General features: G+C 55.3%; 2 protein-coding genes across 5 annotated transcripts in view; one reads left to right on the top strand and one right to left on the bottom strand.

The window, feature by feature from the left end:
* Positions 1-19,570, top strand: part of MAPK8IP1 (mitogen-activated protein kinase 8 interacting protein 1) — a 26,111-nt gene extending 6,541 nt beyond the window's left edge. For all 3 annotated transcript variants that reach the window (XM_064658016.1, XM_064658014.1, XM_064658015.1), the window contains exons 2-12: positions 1,372-1,477; positions 9,154-9,387; positions 13,132-13,213; positions 13,766-14,638; positions 15,290-15,365; positions 15,808-15,980; positions 16,271-16,380; positions 16,519-16,638; positions 17,665-17,735; positions 18,014-18,112; positions 18,550-19,570. In XM_064658016.1, the coding sequence (XP_064514086.1) occupies positions 1,372-1,477; positions 9,154-9,387; positions 13,132-13,213; positions 13,766-14,638; positions 15,290-15,365; positions 15,808-15,980; positions 16,271-16,380; positions 16,519-16,638; positions 17,665-17,735; positions 18,014-18,112; positions 18,550-18,622 (2,017 nt within the window). In that variant the 3' untranslated portion in view covers positions 18,623-19,570. The remainder of the gene's footprint in view (positions 1-1,371; positions 1,478-9,153; positions 9,388-13,131; positions 13,214-13,765; positions 14,639-15,289; positions 15,366-15,807; positions 15,981-16,270; positions 16,381-16,518; positions 16,639-17,664; positions 17,736-18,013; positions 18,113-18,549) is intronic.
* FREY1 (Frey regulator of sperm-oocyte fusion 1) lies at positions 18,837-21,555 on the bottom strand. 2 transcript variants are annotated; one of them, XM_064658040.1, is made up of 4 exons: positions 20,329-21,555; positions 20,044-20,117; positions 19,758-19,929; positions 18,837-19,050 (listed from the first exon to the last, which is right to left on the bottom strand). In XM_064658040.1, the coding sequence occupies exons 1-3, from the start codon at positions 20,394-20,396 to the stop codon at positions 19,793-19,795; spliced, it is 279 nt and encodes a 92-aa protein (XP_064514110.1). In that variant the 5' UTR covers positions 20,397-21,555; the 3' UTR covers positions 18,837-19,050; positions 19,758-19,792. The 2 variants fall into 2 exon arrangements, with proteins under 2 accessions (XP_064514110.1, XP_064514111.1); XM_064658041.1 differs by having other exon boundaries at positions 20,279-20,361.

The raw sequence follows: 21,555 nt of genomic DNA, 5'->3' as shown, positions 1-21,555 counted from the left end.
GTGTTTTTGCACTCCTGATGCATCTTGCAGGGAGTGCCTCCATGGACATAGCTGTTCCCAGCTGTCTTCAACCCAGGAGACCACTACTGGTGGGGTCCTCAAAAACAGAGGGAAAATACTGCTTCCTCCACAGGCTTCTCCTGCTCTTTTCCCTCTCCAGGGTTCTGGCACAAGGGAGGTGTTACCTGTCTGTGGCACTGGCTTGGTGCCAGCGCAGGGGGGAACCCTAGGTGTGCAAGCAATGCTTAGACTGAGGGTGGGAGCTCTGCAGGTCACAAAATAACCTTTCTCCTTCCTTCCTTGCTGCTGAGGGCCAAGCTAGAGAGGGATGATGGGCTTGGCATAGCCCTTTCACCTACATATCTCCCAGCCAGAGAAACTGGGAGCAAATGGAAATGGTGGCAAGCAAAGCAGTGCCCATGGCCACTCCAGACAAAACTGAAGGGGCTGAGTTGGTTGACCAAGGACCTTTGAGCTGAGCTCTTTTATTTACCCCACTTATTATTGGTAATGAATAAGTGAGAGGAGCATTGAGGTACTACCATGCTGAAATGTTTTAATGCACAGAAGCCAGGAGCACCTCACTGTCTCCCTGGGGTTGGTCAGCATGTTTTCAGTCTATAAAAGGATATCTCTGTAAATGTTTTGAAGGGGTGTAGAGAGCTTGTGAGGCTGGCAGGAACCCCTGAAGCCATGCAGGTCAGCTCAGCAGCAGCAGTATTCACAGGGATGCCCGTAATCACCCCAGGGAGTGATTTTGGTGCAGAGGGAAATTGCTGTCCTTTCTTAGTGCAGGCAGCTGCGTTGGGACATCCCTCCCAGCTCCCTCTCAGGGGCTGGTCGTGCTATGGCTGAGAGGTTTGCAGTGCTTATGAGTTCTGTGGGTCTTGATATGGTCACTTGTCCCAGAAAGATCCATCCTGCAGATGTACCCAGTCAGGACTCCAAGCCCTTCCACTCCCTGTAACCCTGACCTTTCCCCTGTTGGGTGTCTGTGCCCAGCTAGGACAATCCCAGGGGCTCCCTGGGACAGCAGGAGCAGAATGAACCTCCTGGGATAGGGCTGGCTGTGCTATCTGTCCCATGCTCTCCCTGCAAGTCCCTGTTGTCTTTGGTCAGGCAGCGACTGGTTTGGGGCACATTCCTCCTGCCTCCCAACAGCCATGGAACATGTCAAGTGCAGCCACTCGACAGGGATGGACCTACCACCTCTGGAAGGAGCTGCCTTTCCAGTCTTTCTTCCCAGTAGAGACTGGGAGAGCCTCTCTTGGTGTGGCAGTGCTGCTCCCAGCCCAAAGGCAGCCTAGTGCCCTGCACCCTCCTGCCCACCACCAGCACAGTGGGTGACCGTGCCATCTCCACTCCCTCCAGGCTCACCCACGACATCAGCCTTGAGGAGTTTGAGGATGAAGACCTCTCCGAGATCACTGATGAGTGTGGAATCAGCCTGCACTGCAAGGAGAGCCTGGCCACCCGGGTAAGTGTGACGGGGATGGGGAGGGGTGGGGGATGGGCAGAATGTGCCAGTGGGGTTGGCAGGACCATCAGCCTCACGCAGGACCACCAGGTCCCCAGGCCAGCAAGGCTTCCTTAAGGTGTCCATTTCCACGAGCCCAATCCCCTCTGCTCAGCAGTGCCCTCTGCTCAACAGTGCCCTCTCCTCACTGCAGCACAGCACAGACCCTTTCTGAGCCAGCCAAACCCAAGGGACAAAAAAGCATCTCAAAGCTGGTGCGTTTTGGTTCCCATTGTGCTGGAGGGGTTTGAGTTTGTTCCTCAGGGATGAGCCTAAGTATTTGGGTGCAACTGGGGACATGTTCCCCATTTGAGAGGAATGACCAGTGAGCACCTGGCACCTGATGAGCATCCCCAGGAATCAAGGACATGTGCAAGGTGGCACCAAGGGTTCTGAACAGCTGTGTCTCCTGTCCCCTGTCCCTGCATCCCTGGACCTGGAGATGCAGCTGAGCTGACATGGTGAAAACCATCCTCTGCTCACCCAGAGTGTTCTTTCTGGCTGGCTAGTTGCCTTTAGCTAGAGCTATTCTCAGGTCTTCAGGAGACAGGAGACCTGGAGGCTAATGAAACAGGGATGAAGGAGGTGGCTCCAAACCCAGCAGGCAGCAGGTGGAATAAAGATGGGTGCTGTGAAGCCCATGCAGATGCTGCAAGGGGTCTCCCATCCATCCTAAAAGAACCCTACGTTGATGGGGTTCACAACACTATTTGAACTTCCCTAGAAGGCCATGGGGGCAGAAACATGGAGATAAACTGATAATTACATTGGATTTGGAAATATGCAGTATGTCAAAGGAAATATTCTCAAATATTTCTCAAAATATTCTCACACCATTCAAGGAATCACACTAGCTACCTGAAACTATTAACTGCTGGGACCAGGCCCCTTCACAGCAGGCAGCTCCAGTGAGCTGACAAGTGCCCTTTTCGACCCCTCAGTCACCACATACTCACTCTCAGGCCCATTCCTTCTTCTTCAGGTGCAACCCTAGGTTTCCCATAGCAGAGTCCCAGGCACTGGTTTTATAAAAGTAAATAGTTTAGTGGTATAGCAGCAAGTCAGCTTGAGCTGTGTGTTTCTGGAGAGGGACATTGAACAAAGAAATTTCCAGGCAATTATACCCTTACGACTCATGCACCCGCCCCTCATGTGTTCTCCGCATGCCTCTTGGTCCAATGGTGATTTTTTTGCCTGGGGTCTTCTAATACCTTACTGGGTTCTTTCTCCATGTCTGTGCACGCAGGCCATTTACTGTTCTTGTCATGTGGAGTCACAGCTTCTGCTGACAGCTGAAGTCTTTTTGTCTTCTGGTTTGCACTTCTGGTGCACCTGCTCACTGGAAGAGCATGGGGAACTAAAAAAAGCCCTATACTTAGGATAAACATTACTCAGCAACAATCACAGCATCAGTGTGTTATCAATACTCTTCTCATACTAAAGACAAAACACAGCACTGTACCAGCTACTAGGAAAATTATGAAGAGAATTAACTTGGTTCCAGCCAAAAACATCTCTAGGTATAAGCTCACAGCTTGTGTCTCAAGGCTTCAGCAGATTCAGCTACTGATGTTAAGCAAGTAAATCTGAGCAAACAACATACTAAATCACACAGTATTATAACTCTGTGTAATGCATTCTAACTCATTCTACTTAAAACTTACTTTTTTAAGCTAACAACTAATGCCTCTTAACACAGAGACTCTGCATTTTGTCAGTGTTTCATGCTAACGGATGCAAATGCTGAAGGAACAACCAAATGGTTTGAGAATCATTCTGTCCCTCAGAGGAAATGTTTCTTCTGCTAAAGTAATAAAGACCCAGTGAGGAGGGGAAAGGCAGACCAATTTGTTGCAGATTTAAAATTAGAAAGTGAATTTGTGTTGTTGGGAATCCCTCACTGCAGGCAGGATGGTACAGGCAGACCTCATCCCCAGGAGGTGAAGGTTTCCTGCTGTGCTCCCTGGCCTAATTATTACCTTCCCAGCAGAAACTTGTCTGCTCCCAGAGATGGGGCTGCTCCTCCACATCTCTGCTCCAGTTGCAACCTCCTCCTTCTCCATGATGTTATGGCCAGGCTTCCCTGGGACAGCCTGGACTCATGGGCTGTGTATGCTGAAGGAAGGAGGCAATAATGCTGGAGGCAAAACCAAAGGCAAACCCAGTGCTGGGTGTCCATAAGGGCATGGCCACATCGAGAGCCAGTCATGAGATCATCCTGCCTGCAATAGATGAGCTAGGCAGAGGTTGTGCATGTGTTGCTGGGCACTTCCCATTACCCATTCCAGTTCCCCACTGCTGATAGCACCACTGGGCTCAGAGCAGAAGTTTTTATTTCTCTACAGGCTGCCAGCACTTGGCTGAAGTTTGGCAGGGAAGGTAAGGGGCAGGGGGGGACTTGCAGCTCAGCTGCTGCAGCTCTTCCTTGAGGGGAGGAAAACTAATCTGTTTCACCCATTTAAAACAGTTTATTGAAGAGTTTCTGCAATCCTGTGCTGCAATACAGAGACCTGGCCCTCAGCAGAGGGTTTGCTCGGGCTCTGGCTGCAAGCCCCATGCCTTCCCTGAGGACAGCTCAAAGCTGCTTTGTACAAGTGTCTGGATGCACTTAGAGTCTGCTGAGGTGGGAGGGGGATGCGAGGCTGCTCTAGGGGAAGCAATGAGTTATTCATAAACACAGCAAAGGAAGAAGCTTACCATGCTGAGGAAAAAATGCCTGCTAAAAATATGTCCAAATGGTTTATATGGGACACAGAGGATTGCCTAAGGAGCAGAACTGAAAGTGGTGACAACAATGGCAGTGAGAGAGGCTTTTCAATCCTAAATGTTGAAGGCGAGAGCCAGGGAGCTTTCCAACCCTATTGCCATCCAGAGAGACCTCGGGGCGACAGGGTTGCAGGATCTGCCTGATGAAAGCATCAGGCCCAGAGGGAGCAGCTTGGCCGGGTCTGCGTGCAGTGCGGGAGCCAGCAAATCAGTAATGACCCACGGCTGACATCGGCCAGCTAATTGCATCACGTGGGAATGGGGATAACTGGCTTGGCAAGTCAGCCCAGTGCTGGGACCAGGGCTTGAGGGCAGCCATGCTGATGCCCTGCCTGTGGCGAGCTCCCGGTGCCACAGAGCACCTGTGGTACTTAGGATGGAGGGCTGGCCCTGGTCTGCACTGCCCTGCACTGCCAGGCAGCTGGTGAAAGCCTGGCAATGGAGCAAGTGATGTGGGGTGAAAGCAAGCTAATGGCTCGCTGGATCACACCAGAGCAGAGAGCGATGGGGAAGGGGGAAACAGGCTCTGGGAACCACAAGGAGCCATGGGCTGGAGGCATGCAGCCACTCCTGCCTTCTCGACCCAACAGTGTCTCTGGAGAGATGGGCAGGCACATTAACCCAGTGGCAAGTAGGAAAGCACTGAGAAGGAGAGAGGAGACAAGCCCTGCCCAAGGGCCGTGAAGGTGACTGGGGACAATCAGTGACCCTGGTGAGGTGGGGGGTCTGGGCAGAGATGTTTGATGGCAAAACCCTGTGGCAGGAACAGGCAGGTGGTACAGAGGTCTACACCCAAACAGAGGTGGGGTTTGGGGTTTTTTTTGGTCCCAGAATAAGAAAGATGACTTCATTGTGGGCTATTTTAGTATCTCTTCAGAAATAGTGTCTTAGACACACAGAAACTGCAGGGAGGCGTAGACTGATGTTTGTGCAAAAGGGAACCTACCCACTGATGAGGACCATACCTCATGGACAGGAGACCATGCACTAAGAATGAGGAATAATCCCAAGTACGGCTGAAAAGAGCCTTAATTTCAATAAGAAGTCCTAGGTGAATGAAAAGTGAAGAGGAGAGGGCTTTTTGGAGGAGCAGAGCTGCCTTTAGGCTGTTGAATGGTAGGGCAGGAGGCCAGCTGGGGAGGAGCAGGGACCTCTAGGATGAGGGATACCACCTCTGCCTAGCCAATGGCAGCAGTAGGGTGTGTTGAGAGGGATGGTTGCAACAAAAGCACCAGACCTTTGCCTGGGGTTTGGCCTTGTTTTGGTGGCTTGGAAATCCAGGGTGACAAACCCTGGCTTCAGCAAGATGAATCCCAGCAAACAGACAAGCAGAGGTTAATAAAAGCTTGGCACTTAATTTGTATTCCAGGAACTGTGGAAAAAGGTTAATACAGGAATGAAAAAAATACCCAAACAAACAAACAAACAAAAAAGAAAAAGAAAAAATTATGAAACATCTTTCTTGGAAATACCTGAGAGCACAAGAACAAGTGTCCAAAGGGAAAAGAGCTGATACAGGGCCGTGCTGAGCTTTTGAGGTCTGCATGAAAAGGCCTGAACCAGCCATGTATCTTCATACAGTTATGTGGAGATTAAAAACAAAACATTCTGTTTTTTCAGCATAATAATACTGCTGGAAATGCCGGGGGCTTTCTCTTGATGTTCAGCATCACTGATTCAAGTGTGTCACTAACAGGAGCTGCTCCCAGCAGGCCAGTGGGACCCACTGCAAAGGGGGAAGCAGCTGCCATGAGCCTGCAACCTGCTGATCTGGGGACCAGTGGGGAGCCAGATGCATGGGCTGGGAGCAAAGGATGCAGCAGCAAGGCGGCTGCTTACTCCAGGCAGCTTTTCAGAGGCTGTCCCGTGAAGCTGTCCCTGTGATCCATGGCCAGCTGTGGCTGTGCCAGGCTGGGGCAGAGAGGTTTCTCCTGGCACTTTGAAGAGCAAAGTAGTCACAGGTGGTGGTAGGGAAAGGGGGCACGGTTGTCCCCTCTGCCCAGCAAGTCATCTTCGCTTCCTCATGCTCACAAAATGCTTTTTCCAGCTGAAGATTTTGTCACTTCTCCTCTGACAGCTAAGGCTGCAGGAGTGGAGGAGCAGGGAAGAGCCTTTGATCACTCAAGCAACATCTTGTGTATCACCCCACTCCTCTTGCAAGAGACTTTCATTCCTAGGGAAGCAAGGAGCTTCCCAGGGTTGGCAGCAGCTCCCATGCAGGTGATTCCCCTAGCTAGACTGGTGCTCCCAGCACCTCTCAATTGCATCAGGGTTCATCTGCTCCAGCCCCCTGGGGCCACAGCACTGGGACCATCAGAGAGAGGCCAATTGCTGGACACTGGGATATTTTGCCATTGGGATGGCACCATGCAGGTAGGAGGTAGCATCAGCAGGAGCACACCAGCATCACATCTGTCCCAGGGATGGGTATGTAAGGAAGCATGACCATCCCTGTGACTGCACTGGGGTCCAGGTGTGCATCTTGTCTTCATCCCACTGCAAGATTTGGGCATTGGTACTGCTCTCCCAGACTCCTTAATCTCTCCCACAGGGTGAAGGGACTTTGGGAAAACACTTTGCTGATGCATCTGTGCTGAGGCATGAACATGCTCAAGCTGACCTTAGTTGGCATTAACTTGTTCCTAGAGAGCTTCCAAGGCAGCATGTTCTGGCAGGGCAGTGTCTTTGCAGTTAGAAAGGCTTCCCAACATCTAGTCCCTTCTCTTGCTTTGCAGATCACTGCAGAGTTCACTGAGATGGTAAGGTGATGGATTGTTGTGTGGTTCCAAAATCACTTTGTTGAGCTCCAGACCATTAACAAATACCTGCAGTGGTGTAGTTTCCTCCTAGCTTTTGAACCTGGAGTGCTGCATCCCTTCTAGGCTGCCCTTTTCTTCAGAATGGAGAATGGTACTGATTTGCTTTTCTGCATCCTTCTGGGACTTTCCCTTCTCTGTGTCTTTTCTGAGAGATTGTTACAGCTATAGGATTACTGAGGCAGCATCATTAGCAGTCATTGAACATCACCAGCTGACTCCAATATACCTACCTTGTCTAGGTATAATCTATTCAGTTGGAATTTCCCTCCAGTTCTTTTCCCATGCCTCAGTTTCCTTGTTAAAATCCATGTGATTTATCACAGAAAACTGGTGCCACAGAAACACAGAACTTGTGTTATGATGTCTAACTCTCAAAACAAGGGATTTAAACATTTAAAGCCTCAAGAGGGCAAGTATTGGTGGCAGTGCTTCTCCAGGTGCTCACCCAGTACCTCCAGGACTGCAACAAGGACACTGAGGTGAAATGACCACCGTGAGACGGTTCATACTGTGTCTGCAGCAGGCAGAGCCCTGCCTGTGCTGGCTTTTGTCTGACAGTTTAGGAGCTGGTAGCAACAACAGCTCTTGGAGGGGCTGCCAGAGCTGTTGGGTCTGTTTCTTCTCCCATGGCTCAAGGGGCGCCCCCCATGCAGCTGGAGATGCAGATACCATTGGCTGCAAAATCCATCCTTCCCCACCTCTGCCCGCTGATGAGCTTTCCAGTTGCCACAAACAGCTGATAACACAGGGAATTCAACTCACTGATGCCAAGTCACCACCTTTATTGCTGGCTGCAGCAACCTGTGCATGTGCAAGCTCCAGTTAATGCAAGGAAGGACGCTTGGGAAGGAAACCACTGACCTTTAAATATGTGCAGCTGCGGGAGGACATTGGTGCCTCCTTGCCCAGCAACACAGCCACAAGGTGTGTGGTGGCTCAGCACTGGGGCCCAGCCCAGGTGGCACAATGGGGCACCTGCTTCTCACAGCCTCGTAGGCCATGGTGCCCACCCTGATCCTAGAGGGCAGAAGGGGATAGAGTGGAGCTGTCCTGAGCCCAAGCATTGCCACCACTAGCAAGTGACTGGAGAGCCCGCTCATCAGGCATCCCTTCTGCAGTTTTGGGTCCCAATATGTGTAAATGCAGTGTGGGTAAGAGAAGGCTTGTTCTTTGTGGGTAAGACAAGGGGAATGGAATTCCTGGTTCCAGCTGCCTAATGAGCATTACAGGGAAGAAGGAGCCTGAACCTCTCAGAGGTGTGCAGTGAAAATTTCAACCCCAGAGAAAAAAGGTAGTATTGGTAGTAGTAGTAGTGCAGCACATGGCACCAGTACACAATGCAGTGGTGTGTCCTCTGTCTGTGAGGATATTCAGGTGTGATGGGCAAGACCCCAGGTGACCCGCTCCAGGCAGGGGTTGACCCAAACCTCCAATAAGAATTATCACATGCTTGTATATCTCCCAGCTGTCAGGACAGGAACCGAGAAACGGCACAGTCTGCCTTGGATAGGAGAATCATAGTGCAGCCCAGGCTTGAAAGGACCTCAAAAGGTCACCTGGCCAAACCTTGTATGAGAAAGGGAGCCTGGGTGAGACTATCTAGCACCCTGTCCAATGGTGTCTTGGAAACCTCCAGCGACAGGGACTCTACCACTTCCCCGGGGAGGTTGTTCTGCTGAATGGTTGTTCTCACTGTAAAATTGTCCTTATTATGTTGAATGAAACCTGGGTGTGCACGTTTGTGCGCATCGTGGTTAAGTGACGGCTGCACGTACCTACAGACAGGCAACAGCCGGGGATGAGGTGCCGCGGGGGCCCCATCCCTAAGGGAGGGTGCTGCCTGCGCCTGGAGGCGGGGAGGGGGCGCGGGGCTTCCCGGCCTCGGGAATAACATCGCTGCCCCTTTAAAAGGCAGCGGCCGCGGGTGCCGATGCGGCGGTCCTGGCGCCGGCCCCCCTTCCCGGCCCCCCTTCCCGGCCCCGGCAGGAGGCGCGGCGGTCGAGGCTCGGCCCGCCCGCCCCGTGGTCTGATCGCGGGCGCTAATCCCGGCAGGGCCATGTGAGCCGGGCGGGCGGCGGGGCCCGGGCGGCGGGCGGCGGCGAGGCCAGCCGGCTGCAAGCCGAGATGCTCCAGCTCGACCTCATCGACGCGGCGGGGGACGCGCCGGCCGAGGAGCAGACGGCGCCCGAGCCGCTGCCGAAGGACCCCCCGGCCGGGACCACCGATGTCTACAGGCCGAAGCGACCCACAACCCTCAACCTCTTCCCGCAGGTGCCTCGCAGCCAGGTAAGGCGGGATGGGGGGCGAACGGGTGGAGGGGTGCGGGGGAGTAGGAGGGATGCTCCCGCCGTCCGCCGGGGTCTTTTGTCTCGGAGGGAGGGACGGAGGGAGAGGGGGGATGGAAGGAGATGGCGAGGCTCGGCCGGGCTCGGCTGGAGGGGTGGCGGGGAGAGGCTCCGCCGCCCGTCCCCGCGATGCTCGGCGGAGCGGCCGCCCCCGCAATCCGGGAGTTCCTTCTCATCGCCGCCTGCGTCCCCGAGCCGGGCACAGCGCAGGTTCGGCCCCGCTGCAGAGCCAGAGGGAGCAGTCTATGGGCCCGGGGGTCCCGAGAGCCTGATCACGCCCTGCCGGGCCGCCCCCGCACACCGCCGAGCATCCCGGCACTGAGCTCGGCGGGTGTGGTTGGGCGGGCTTAGGGCCCGGTAGGTCCTTTTTCCATCCCTGCTGCCGAGATGGAGAGGAAATAGGCAAGGAATCGTGTCGGGACTGAGCTGTGCCCCCAGCAGGGCCCATGTGTCCTGGCAGAGAGCCGTGGGGCAGAGGCAGGGTGGGAGCTGGGAAGGGCCCCCGTGGGATGGGATGGAGAGCAAACGAGGCATGGCGTATGGAACGCGTGAATGAGCCATCGCAGGACAGGGCACCCCGCCACGGGCTGGCACCAACAGCTGGCCGGGATCCAGCACCCTGGGGTTGGGGAAGCGCCAGCCCCAGAGCAGGATGGTGCCACGGGCTGCCCCAAGCCTGACAATGGGAACTTGATGGCCTCTTCTCCTGAGCAGCAGTGCCTGGCAAGAGAAGCATTAATGTCAGCGCCCAGTGCAAAATTTGAGAGACAGAAAAGCAACGCCTAAAATGGTGGCCAGGAGGACAAGGGGGTTCTGTTGTCTCGCTCGTGCTTAGATTTTATATGAGATGATGGATGATTTACCCAAGACTGCCTATCCCCACAGCCATGGTATTGCTGTCACCCCTGGGGTGGGCAGTGTTTCGGTTCCCCACATGCTGACCCGCCGAGCAGTGGCCGGAATCCCTTTGCCCTGTCCCTCCTGCAGACTTCATGAACCCACGCAAAGTATGCGACGTGCAGGGCTATTTTTGCCACCCTCCTGCGTTCAGCTCTGCCTTCTGCCAAGTAGGAGGATTTTCATCGTGGTGACGTTCAGCCAAGGAGCATGAAGCGAGAGGCAGGTGTCCCTGTGGGTGACAGATGGGGAGTAGTCGGAGCTGGGTGTCACCAGCCTAGCACCAGCAGCTGATGCCAGCTCACTGCCTGAGGCCGCGGGTGAGAGGAGGAGGAAGAAGGCAGAGAGCCAAGGATGGGCGCCCACAGGCAGCTGGCACTGGGGACAAAGGCTGCAGGGCTGGGGAGGCGGGGGAGCCCCAATGAGCATAATGGACAAGGGAAAAGCAGCAGCCTTGTCCCACCCTATACAGGGACCCTGAGGAGCTGGTGGCACATGGCAGCCACAGTCAGCTGGAGGGGTGGGGAACAGCAGGGCCCCCACAGTCCGTCCCAAACAGTGTCCAGGGGTGGCAGCAGACCACTGGGGAGGGAAGGAGGGATTGGGATGGAGGGAGTTGCAGGGATGGTAGGCTGGGGAGGGGGAGCTGATGATCGCTTCGCAAGGAGATGGTGGAGGCTGTGGGGCTCACTGAGAGCCACGGGCACAGCTGAGCTGAGGACATGGGGAATGGGAGAAGGAGTCTGCTGCAGCTGGCAACGGGAACCTGGAGCCAGTGGGAGTGGGTGCACAGGACTGGCCATGGCTGGCCAGGGAGGACAGTGCTTTTGGTAGCATCTGGTGAGAGGCTGGCTGTAAGGTGCTTGGAGTTGCTGTTCTGGATGCCTACCTCTAGCCAGAGGCAGTTCTTCCCTGCCCACATGTGGTGCCCCAAGGAGAGGACAGGGTGCAGGGCATTCCTTGGCAGTCAGCCTGAAATCTGCTTCAACTTTTGTGAGACCCTCCTGCACCCTCTTGGCCTACTCAGCTCCCTCCTCCCGCTGGTGGTCAGAAGAGCTTGAACTATAGCCATGCACCCAGTCGGGGCACTGGGCACTTTGTCTGGCAAGGTGTTCACAAAGCAGGGCATCATCCCACCCTTTGCTCCAGCTTCTTCTTGTGGGGCCAGGATCCAGCCTAGTGATATCGCAGTTGTTGCTGAGCTCTCTGTGATCATCATCCCAGGCAGGTGGCCTGGAAATGGTGAGAGAAATATCCCCAGCTTCCCAAAGGGGAAGAAACAGTTGTTGTGACTGGCTAAGTTCATCCTCTAAGACCTTGAGAATGACTCTCTACCCTGGCTTGGCATTACAGACCCCAGAGTGCTCTGGCCCTGTGGGATGGGTGGGCTTGGTGGGATCTGCATGCTGCGTTGCTGCTTCCTGTCCCAGTGTAGGCAGCCAGGCTGGCTTGTGCGTGCTGGCCCTGTGGCACTTTGCACGCAGAGGCTGTCACTGTGACAGCTTGCCTGGCCTGCATCCCAGCCCATCGTGTCCCTGGGAAAGGCAAGCGGGGTGTGCTGTTATTTACCTTGGCACAGGAAGAACTCAGGGAGGTCACACTGGGAGGTCACTGAAGCCCTGTGGAGGGAGTCTCTCCACTCCCCACATGAAGGCAGGGGTCTGGCAGACATGGTTCAGCAGTGTGTGACATAATGGAATTTTGGGGCAAAGGCTTCCTTCATGTTGGTGGGGAAACAAAGTAAAGGATGGGGCAGCTCCTGCGCTGCTGGTAACAGCTGCAGGCTGGTGATAAGGCCATGAGAAAATCCAGGGAGTCCCAGTGGGGCTTAGTGCTTGAGCAAAAACTAACGATGTGGAAAATGCCGCTGCTGCAGCTGGGGCAGAAACACCCAGCGCCCCACAAGAGGGGCTGGGAACGTGTGACCAGGGAGAACTTGGGAATGGAGGAGAGGATGGAGGCTGGGGCTGCAGCAGATTGGATGTCACATCCTTCTGAGGTGGCCAGGGAGGACCCATCTGCAGGAGAGTCCTTATTAGAGGGGACTTGGTGGCTTATGGTCTCTGGGTCTCACAGTGAGGCTGAGCACGTGTTCTGTTGTGCACACACAGGTGTGCACATGCGTGGCCAGCCACCCAGGGCTAGGCAGGCAGGGCACAGCACCTACAGAAACTCACCCAAGCACGGGGAGTACAGGCGGCCCGATCGTGCCCCTCCTCTTCAGCTGATCAGGATTGATGTCTGCTAGTGAACTGCATATATGTGTGTGTGTGAATGTAGAGATTTGTGTACATACATACATATCTGTGTATACCCCTATATACAGCCAGTATGGATGTCTTCAGTGGCAGACATTAGTCTATCTAGTAGCTGGCTCCCAGCTGGGCATCAGCACAATGCCTGGCCCTTGGGATTTCATTGTGGTGGTCTAAAGGTAAACAGGGCCAGCAGGATGGGAGCAAAACATCCAGGCAGGCTTGAGTCTCGACTCTTTGTCCTTGAACTGTCCAGCTGTGGGTTCTTGCAGCCGACTATCCCCAGGGTGGATGAATGCAGCCCAGCTGGCTCCTTGCCCAACCTGCTTTGGCCACCACACCAGCTCTCACAGCAGTAGCATGGTGAGATGTGGGGCTTGCAGGGGTTCTCCCTGGGCATCACATGTCCCAGCATGCCCAGCTGAGAGGGGAACTGAGCAGTGTGCTGTGGACCCAGGGGGAGATGGGTGCCACTGCCGTGCCACACAATGTTTACTGTTTGGGCTATAAGGCAGCTTTGTTCTTCTCCTCAGGACACTCTGAATAACAACTCTCTGGGGAAAAAGCACAGTTGGCAGGAGCGGGTGTCCCGGTCATCATCCCCTCTGAAAACGGGTGAGTTCTCAGGCTGTTGGAGAGGGTCAGCTCCTTGCACCCTTTTGTGGTGCTCAGGAGCCTGAGGCAAGTGGTGCTGGAGGAGGTGGTTGGAAAAAACATCCCACATCAATACAGGGTGCATGTCCATCTTGAGTCTTGCTTTCTACAGTTCCCTGAAAGAAGGTTGTAGTGAGGAGGGTACCGGTCTCTTCTCCCAAGTAACAAGCAATAGGACAAGAGGAAACGGCCTCAAATTGCACCAGGGGAGGTTTAGATTGGATATTAGGAAAAATTTCTTCACTGAAGGGTCAATTAAGCATTGGAACAGGCTCCCCGGGAAGTGGTGGAATCGCTGTCCCTACAAGTGTTCGCAATCATGTAGATGTGATGCTTAGAGATATGGTTTAGTGGTGGACTTGACAGTGCTGGGTTAACAGTTGGGACTCAAGAATTAGAGGTCTTTTCCAACCTAAATGATTCTATGAGTCTGGGCGGCATCCCTGGACACCTTCCGTGATAGGGAGCATCACCCTCTGCAGGGCTGTCAGTGCTACTCTCCTCTCCCTACAGGTGAGCAGACCCCTCCCCATGACCACGTTTGCCTGAGTGATGAGGTCAATCACCAAAACAGCACAACCTCCACCAAAGACCGGGGTACATCCACGGAGAGCCCATGCCGGCGCACAGCAGCCACCCAGATGGCACCAGCCTGCGTTGCCTCATCCCGGCTGCCCGAGAAGCACCAGGCCACCAGCCGGGCCCCACCACACGGTGCCAGCGTGGTGGTGGTGACGAGGGGCCCCGAGGCCCACCGGGACCGCATCCGCTACCAGACAGATGTGAGGCTGGAGGCCACAGAGGAGATCTACCTGACGCCTGTGCAGAAGAACTCGGACCCCCTGGACACTGACAAGCCATTCCTGTCTCAGTCCAGTGAGAACCGCATGTCCATCAGCTCTGACATTGACACCTCCAGCTGTTCAGCCCTGGCAGGGAAAACTAACCCCTCCATCAGTGAGGAGGACGAGGTGCTGGACTACATGTCCTCCCCTGACAAGACAAACCTGCCCAGGGCCTCCTGTGGTGGTGGGAGTGGTGGCTCCCGGCCAGGGCACAACCTTCAGAGAGCTTCAGTGAGTTCAGACACCAGTGCCCTCTCCTACGACTCTGTCAAATACACGCTGGTAGTGGATGAGAATGTGCAGCTGGAGCTGGTCAGCCTCAAGCAGTGCTACTCGGGCTACAGTGACGAGAGTGACTCGGCCACAGTCTATGACAACTGCATCTCCTCACCCTACGAGTCAGCCATCGGCGAGGAATACGAGGAGGATGCGCTAAAGCGCGACTCAGTCTGCCTCTCTGAGGACTCCACCCCCGAGGCAGACATCCACTTCTCCAAGAAGTTCCTCAATGTCTTCATGAGTGGACGGGCACGCTCCTCCAGTGAGTTCTGGACACCAGGGGGAGATGGGCTGGTGGCTGCCTCCCTGGGCAGCCCTGCCCATCCCTTGTACAAGGCTAAGGATACACTCAGGAGGTGGGAAGCCACCAGCAGACATGAGCCCCAGCTCTACTTGTTGCGGCCTGTGGCTTTGTCCCTGGTGGTCTGCGAGGCATGGGGGAGAGCGGCTTGGAAAAGCCTTGTGAGCTTTAGGTTGGAGTGGTGGTAGGTGTTCCAGGCTGCTTATTTGGCTTGCCCAAGGTATGGCCATAGGGGGCTGAGGGGGAGGCTCCTGGTGTGGCTTGGAGGGAGCAGCCTCCTGGTGTGCTACCCTCATCCCCAAGCCTAGGAGAACACCAGGTCTGGTGGCATGCCCTGGCAGGTAGGGCTTCTCGTGGTGTGGCTTGTCCCACACAGCAGGTGATACCAGCTGTCACAACTGTGTGAGTTGGTGCAGGGAGGTCATCTCACCCACGGGGACTGATGAGCACCAATGTGGCAGCTCTAGCCGTGCCTCCCTCTCCTGTGGCACTGTGTGGCTTTGGCTGAGCCATCCCGCAGGAGTTTCAGCAGCCTGCCTGGCCCATGTCCTTCCCCTGGCTGCGATGCTGAGCCCTCAATGCTGAGACGTCCTCCTCTGCCTTTGTCCGCAGGTGCCGAGTCCTTCGGGTTGTTCTCCTGCATGATCAACGGGGAGGAGCAGGAGCAGACTCACCGCGCCGTCTTTAGGTGAGCTTGCAGGCACAAACAGTGTCCCCAGCCTCTTGCAGGGGAAAGCTGGTGCTGCTCTCCCACCAAGGTGGGGCTAGCACAAGCCCCAGTGTTTCCGGTGTGGGAAGCCCTGGGGAACAAACCAGTGCCTGTAGCTCATGCCCTGCCAAGGAGCAACATTTGCCCATGCAATGGGCAAGCCCTCCAGGGGCACTTGAGACCTCTGGGGAGCATCATGGGAGGTTGCAATAGGGGATACCCTTGCCTTAGGTGCCGGGATGCCGCCACCTTTCGAACCTAAACCTGCTCCAATGCTTTGTTTAGCATCTTGGGTCCTGGTGGCTCATTACATCTATGAGGGTGCTGCCTGCCTGGAGTGGTGGTGGGTGCCCCGGCAGTGTGCCCTTGAGAAGGCCACCAGCACTGTTTGCCAGCCAGCTCCTAGTGCCTCTCTACCCAGGTTTGTGCCTCGCCATGCGGATGAGCTGGAGCTGGAGGTGGATGATCCCTTGCTGGTGGAGGTGCAGGCGGAAGATTACTGGTATGAGGCCTACAACATGCGCACAGGTGATCGGGGTATTTTTCCTGCCTACTACGCTATTGAAGTCACCAAGGACCCAGACCATGTAACAGGTACCAAGCCTCTGCATGCAGCCTGCTCATGTCCCTATCTTGTGTTCACATCCTCTCCACTGAGCAGTGGCTGGTGTTGAGCAGGGCTAGCAGGGGAGGACCAAGCTGGGCACCCAGCAGGGAGTGATGGGCAGCTTCTGCTGTGATGCTGGGTGTTGGTACCTAGTGTTACAGGAAGCATTCCCTGGGCAGGGAAACGTGCAGGTGTTGGAAGATGGAGAGGGGAGGTGGAGCTCAGCCCACACACCTGGTCATTAGAGATGATCCCTGCCATGTGCTCTCTCTTCCAGCTCTGGCCAAGAGCAGTGACTGGGTGGACCAGTTTCGGGTGAAGTTCCTTGGCTCGGTGCAGGTTCCCTATCACAAGGGCAATGACGTGCTCTGTGCGGCCATGCAGAAGGTAGTGTCCCACACCATCCTCGGGAGCAGGAGCGCCTGCTTCTTGTGGCAGCAGGGCAGAGCCTTAGTGGGGAAGGGAAGGGGTGAGCCATCAGCACTGCTCAAAAGTCCCAGGGCTTTGTCTCTCTGTCTTCCTCAGATTGCCACCACGCGCCGCCTCACTGTGCACTTTAACCCACCCTCCAGCTGTGTCCTGGAGATCAGTGTGCGTGGGGTCAAGATTGCTGTGAAAGCTGACGACTCCAAGGAACACAGCAAGGTAGTGCCCCGCTCTCTGCTCATCTCATCCCTTCCCTGATGGCTGCTCTGAGCTGGGTCGTGGCCCCTGTGCTATAGGTCATGTTTGCATATGAAAATTGAGGGTCTCCACCCCACGGGTGAGGGTGTGAGAAACACCATCATCAGGGTTTTAGGCCCAGCATCAGGGTCCCCCATGCCTCACAAGGTCCCAGCTCTGGGCAATACTGCCAGCTGATGCCCTCACATCCCACGTCACTGTGCTGGGATGCTGCAAGCTGAGCTGTACCCGGTAATCTGTCAGCTGCTTTTAAACCTTTCTGCTACTATTTTGAGTGGTGTCCTCCAGATCTGCCCTGTAATCTCTTTATCTGGCTAGGGCAGGCTGCTGATTAGCATTCTGCATAAGTAGCCTAGTAAAGCTAGTTTAGATGCTAGGCAGAGGCAAGTGAGGGCTTTGCAGCAAGCTGTTGGGAAATCTCCCCTACAGCTGTGGGATAGGAGCAGTTCATGTCTGAGTGCTGTGACTGAGCTGGGCTGGGGCTTCTACTTCTTTCTAGATAAGTCTTGCCTGTATCTAGAGGATGCTATCAATTTAGTTGCACTTTAGACTTGTATAAATAAGTTTTCATTTCTGGTTGGGACCCCTTGGATACCTAGGCTTGAATTACCTGTTTAGTTGTAAGTTGTCCATTCACCTTCTATCTGCTGGTGTTTCTGAGAGCCTGTTTAGCAAGAAAAAAGGGTCGTGTATGCTGGTGAACAGCAGCACTGACTCTAGCCTGAGTACAGTCCAACTCAGGGCCTCTAGGGAAACCCTGCAGGAGCTACTGGCAGTAGAAGCAGCTGGAGTGGGAGCCAGCAGGCCTGGAAAAGCTCTCTTTGTGCAGGTGCTTGGGGCAATCCTGAAACTGCTGCTGACAGCAGCCCAGGATCAGGCTCCAATTAATTTCACTCCTCAGTCTCCAAGTGCACATTTCCAGAGACCAGCTGCCCCATAGGGGCATGAGAGGGAAATTTTGACAGTTCTTCTCTTTCTCCCCCCCAGGTAAACAAGTGTAGCCATTTTTTCCAGCTGAAGAACATTTCCTTTTGTGGGTACCATCCAAAGAACAACAAGTGAGTAGCAAAGAAGCAGCGATGCAGAGGCTTTGTTGCCTTCCTGCTCACTGAGAGTAGCAAAGACTGAGCTAGGAAGGAAAGAGAAGGTTTCCTAGCACCTTTGGATGGGCATTACATCCCAGCTCTGGGCATGGGCTGTAGCAGCTCGTGGCCACCAGGGGGATTGGCTGCAGGTTCCAAACCTCTATGTCTAAGGGTGGGTACACCTCAGGGATGCTGGGGTACTATGCCTGCTGATCTGCTGCTTCAGTCACACCTGCTCTCTCTGCCCTCAGATATTTTGGGTTCATCACCAAGCACCCTGCTGACCACAGATTTGCCTGTCATGTCTTCGTCTCGGAGGAGTCCACGAAGCCACTGGCGGAATCTGTAGGGTGAGTCCTGGCTGGGCAGGGAAGGCTATTTCACGAAGGGCAGGAGGAACAAGGCAGCCAGGCTGATCCATCTCCCCATATGCATGGGGCTTGGACCTGGCTGGCACCTCTTCTTTTGAATGAGAGGCTTGGGGTGAGAGCCAGGACTGACAGGGCTATGGGCATCATATTCCTGACAGCACTGGAACAAGTCCCATTGCAGGGCTTTACAGGCAGATGTCTTAAAGTCATGCACTGTGCAGGGAATCAGAGCAAGGATGGAGACCCTGCAGCTCTGATGGCAGCTCTGGGGGTGAATGCAGGAGGGGCCAGGGACCGGGGGGCTGGAGGGTCAAACTGGCTACAGGGTAGGGTGTTAGGGTGAGGATGGAAGTGGGGATCTGTAATTGCCTTGTGGGGAGGATGCTGCTCAGCTTTGTCTGGTGCTGTTGTTGCAGGAGGGCTTTTCAGCAATTCTACAAGGAGTATGTGGAGTACACGTGCCCCACGGAGGACATCTACCTGGAGTAGGGGCTGGCACAGGCACCTCCTGCACAGCCAGGACTGCAGTCTCGCCCCTTCCCCGTGTCGTGCATGGACAAGAGCTGCTTTGAGCCTGGAGGAGGAGCGGGCCCGGGCAGGGCTCCCCGGGGCACGGAGCACCGCCTCTTTTTGTGACTCCCCTTCCTCGGGCTGGGGGGATGGGAGGGGGGAGGGCTGGACAAATTGTGTTTATTGTACAAAATACTCTTAGTTTATTCTATTGGAGAAGCACCTGCTGGGTGCCCTGCTTGTGAGCGGTTGGGGGGGCAGTAGCATGCTCCTGCCCTTTCCAGCTGCAGGCTGGGGTGACAGCATCTCCTCCTTGTGACCATGGCACAGCTTCCCATCACATCCATCTGGGGTGACTTTTAATTGCAGTGGCAGAGTCAATCTCTTGCAGTATGATGACACAGCAGCTACAGAAAACAAGACCCATATATTGGCTCCTGCTGGGAGATGGGATCACCTCCCTGCTGGGCCCTGGGGACATGGCTGCTGGGCAGGGATGGCAGAGGGAGCCCCAGTATCTCCTCTGCCAGAGCCAGAATGAGATGAGACAGCCTTCTCCTGCCTCCGTCCCCATCCCTTCCTTCTTGTATCCATGCCCTGGGGAGAGAGAAAAATGCCCCCATACCTCCCTGCAGTAACTATACCCTCAGGAGGGAAGCCTTTCTCTGCCCTTTTCCCCTCTTCCCCCAGCTGCAGGTGACAGAGGCAGGGGCAGTGCTGGAGCACCCCAGGGCAGTGGGGCTCAGCCCCTGCACAGAGCTGGGTGCCTGCCCAAAGCAGGGCAGGGAAGGGCTAAAGCCTGCAGGGAGCTGTGCAAAGCACCAGGGAGATTAGCAGAGCTCTCCCCGTCCCTGCAGCAAGTGGTCTCTGTGCTTCAGCTGGATCTGCTGTGGTGGCAACAACTATTAAATATGATGGTTCATGGAATGGAGCTACTGTGCCGTTTGTGTCCCTCTTCAGTGGGTTTGGGCCCTGGCTCATTCCTTCCCTTGCGACCCCAAAAGAAGCTGGAGCTTCTCGGGTTTGGTCCAAGAGCCCTGGCTGCAATCCCCGGAGGCCAGAGATCGTATGATGATCAGGAGGGACCTCTGGGGGTTATTGCTCCAGCCCTCACCTGTGGGGCTGTGGTGGGCACGGGGGCACACTGGCTCACAGCTGGGCATCATCGTAGTACTCCAGCAAGTCGAGACCATCGCGCTTGCTTTTGCCAGCTCTGCGCAGCACCGCCGGCCGCTCCCGGGCCGCCCGGGTTGGGAAGCGCGGCTGCTTGGGTTTGATGCCGTAATCTGTGGGCAGAGCAGAGCCGCTGGCCCAGCTGCGCCTGGGATTAGGGACAACTGCCCACCTGGAGGGGTGAGTGCATGGAAAGGAGGTTCAGAGAAACAAAGAGAGCACTGTACCATCCACCAGGCCAAAGTGCTTCTGCGGAAGCTCCAAGGGAGCAGAGAAGTCCTCAGGGACCGAGTAGCTGACCCTAAGAGGAAAACGCAGGGGCAAGAGTGAGCTGAGGTCCTACAGCACTTACACAGGCTGGCACAAGAGTTCCCATGTGCTGCGTCTCTTCCACCCAGCCTGGCCAGCTCTAAAGCTCTTAGTGCCACAAGTGTCGGACCCATGTCAGGAGCCGTGGGGTACCTCTGCAGGTACCAGGGCTTGAAGGAGTAGGAGGAGGGAAATGCCATCACCTCTGGTGCACAGGCTGTGGGAGGGCAGCCCCCAGCAGCAGGGCGAGCAGCAGAAGCCAGTGCAGCATGGTGCACACTGACAGGTTCCACCAGTTCTGCAGTGAGGTCACAGAGGAGCCACCCCAGTTGCCCAGGACTCCCACTGCGGGGGGGGCAGGGGACACAGTCCCTCCCAGGTGCTCCTGCTACCCCTTCCTACCTTCTCACCTTCAGGCCCTGGGCTGCCTTTGCCTAGTCCTGCCTGGGCCCCACCACCTGCTCAGATTCCTCCCTGTGCTGGTGCACGTCTCTCTGTGCAGCCACAGCTCCAGGGTAGTTTCTGTCCCTCAGCACCTGCCTTTGCCTCCCTCTCAACCACTCCAAAAACAGACTCTTGCATCTCATCTCAGTACCACCTTGTCCCTTCCCAGGAGTGACCCCCACCAACACTTCACAGACTTTGCAGTCTTCAGCATCTTCCTCTGCTAAAATCCCCAGCAAAGGGAGCACAGTCCCTTGCTCGTGGCTTTTCCATGCTACCATTGCCACGTTGCAGGACCTTGTCAGCTGAGGTGGCAACACAGTCCCACCCCCCCACATACAATGGCAAAGTCCTGTGGTCCCCAACTGTGGTGGCCCATTAGGGATGTGCATGTGGAACTACATCCCCAATTTCGGGTGCTGAGGCAACAAGGCTGCGATCCCTGCAGCCTCAGAATCCCTCAGGCATGGTTCAGGTAGAAATGCTCCTGACACCCACTTGGAGCACACACACCTGGCAATTTCCAGCTTCCAAGCACTGCACAGGGAGCTGTCTGTGGGGCAGTCCAGTGCCACCAGCTGACTACCCCTTTTTCCCTGCCTAGGGAGTCTCCACAGTAGCTCACTGCACAGGCTGGTGCCTCAATTGTCCCCCAGTTAGCAGAGGAGATACAGGCCTCTCCTGGGCCCTTTATTAATATGGAACAGCAGTATTTGCTGCATTAATCACTTCTCTGCCCTTGGCCAAGCCCCTGAGCACTGGCTGGCAGCCATTCTGCAAAAGCTTCTAGCATATATTAGGTGCCAGGAAAGCAGCCTGCACACTGCAGCTCTGTGTACCGCCAGGGGAACCCCAGGAATCTGGGGACTGAACCAGGCATCAGGAGTTATGGAGGCTACAGTCACCAGCTGAGCAACATGTAGGGCCCTGACTGACAAAGGCCAGAGCAAAAGGCTTCTAAGGGACTATATCCCAGGGTAGACAAC

This window comes from Pseudopipra pipra, chromosome 6 (genome assembly GCF_036250125.1).
Source record: "Pseudopipra pipra isolate bDixPip1 chromosome 6, bDixPip1.hap1, whole genome shotgun sequence".
Taxonomy (NCBI): Eukaryota; Metazoa; Chordata; class Aves; order Passeriformes; family Pipridae; genus Pseudopipra; species Pseudopipra pipra.
The sequence above is the reverse complement of the archived record's forward strand: the minus strand, read 5'-3'. Positions and strand labels throughout refer to the sequence as shown.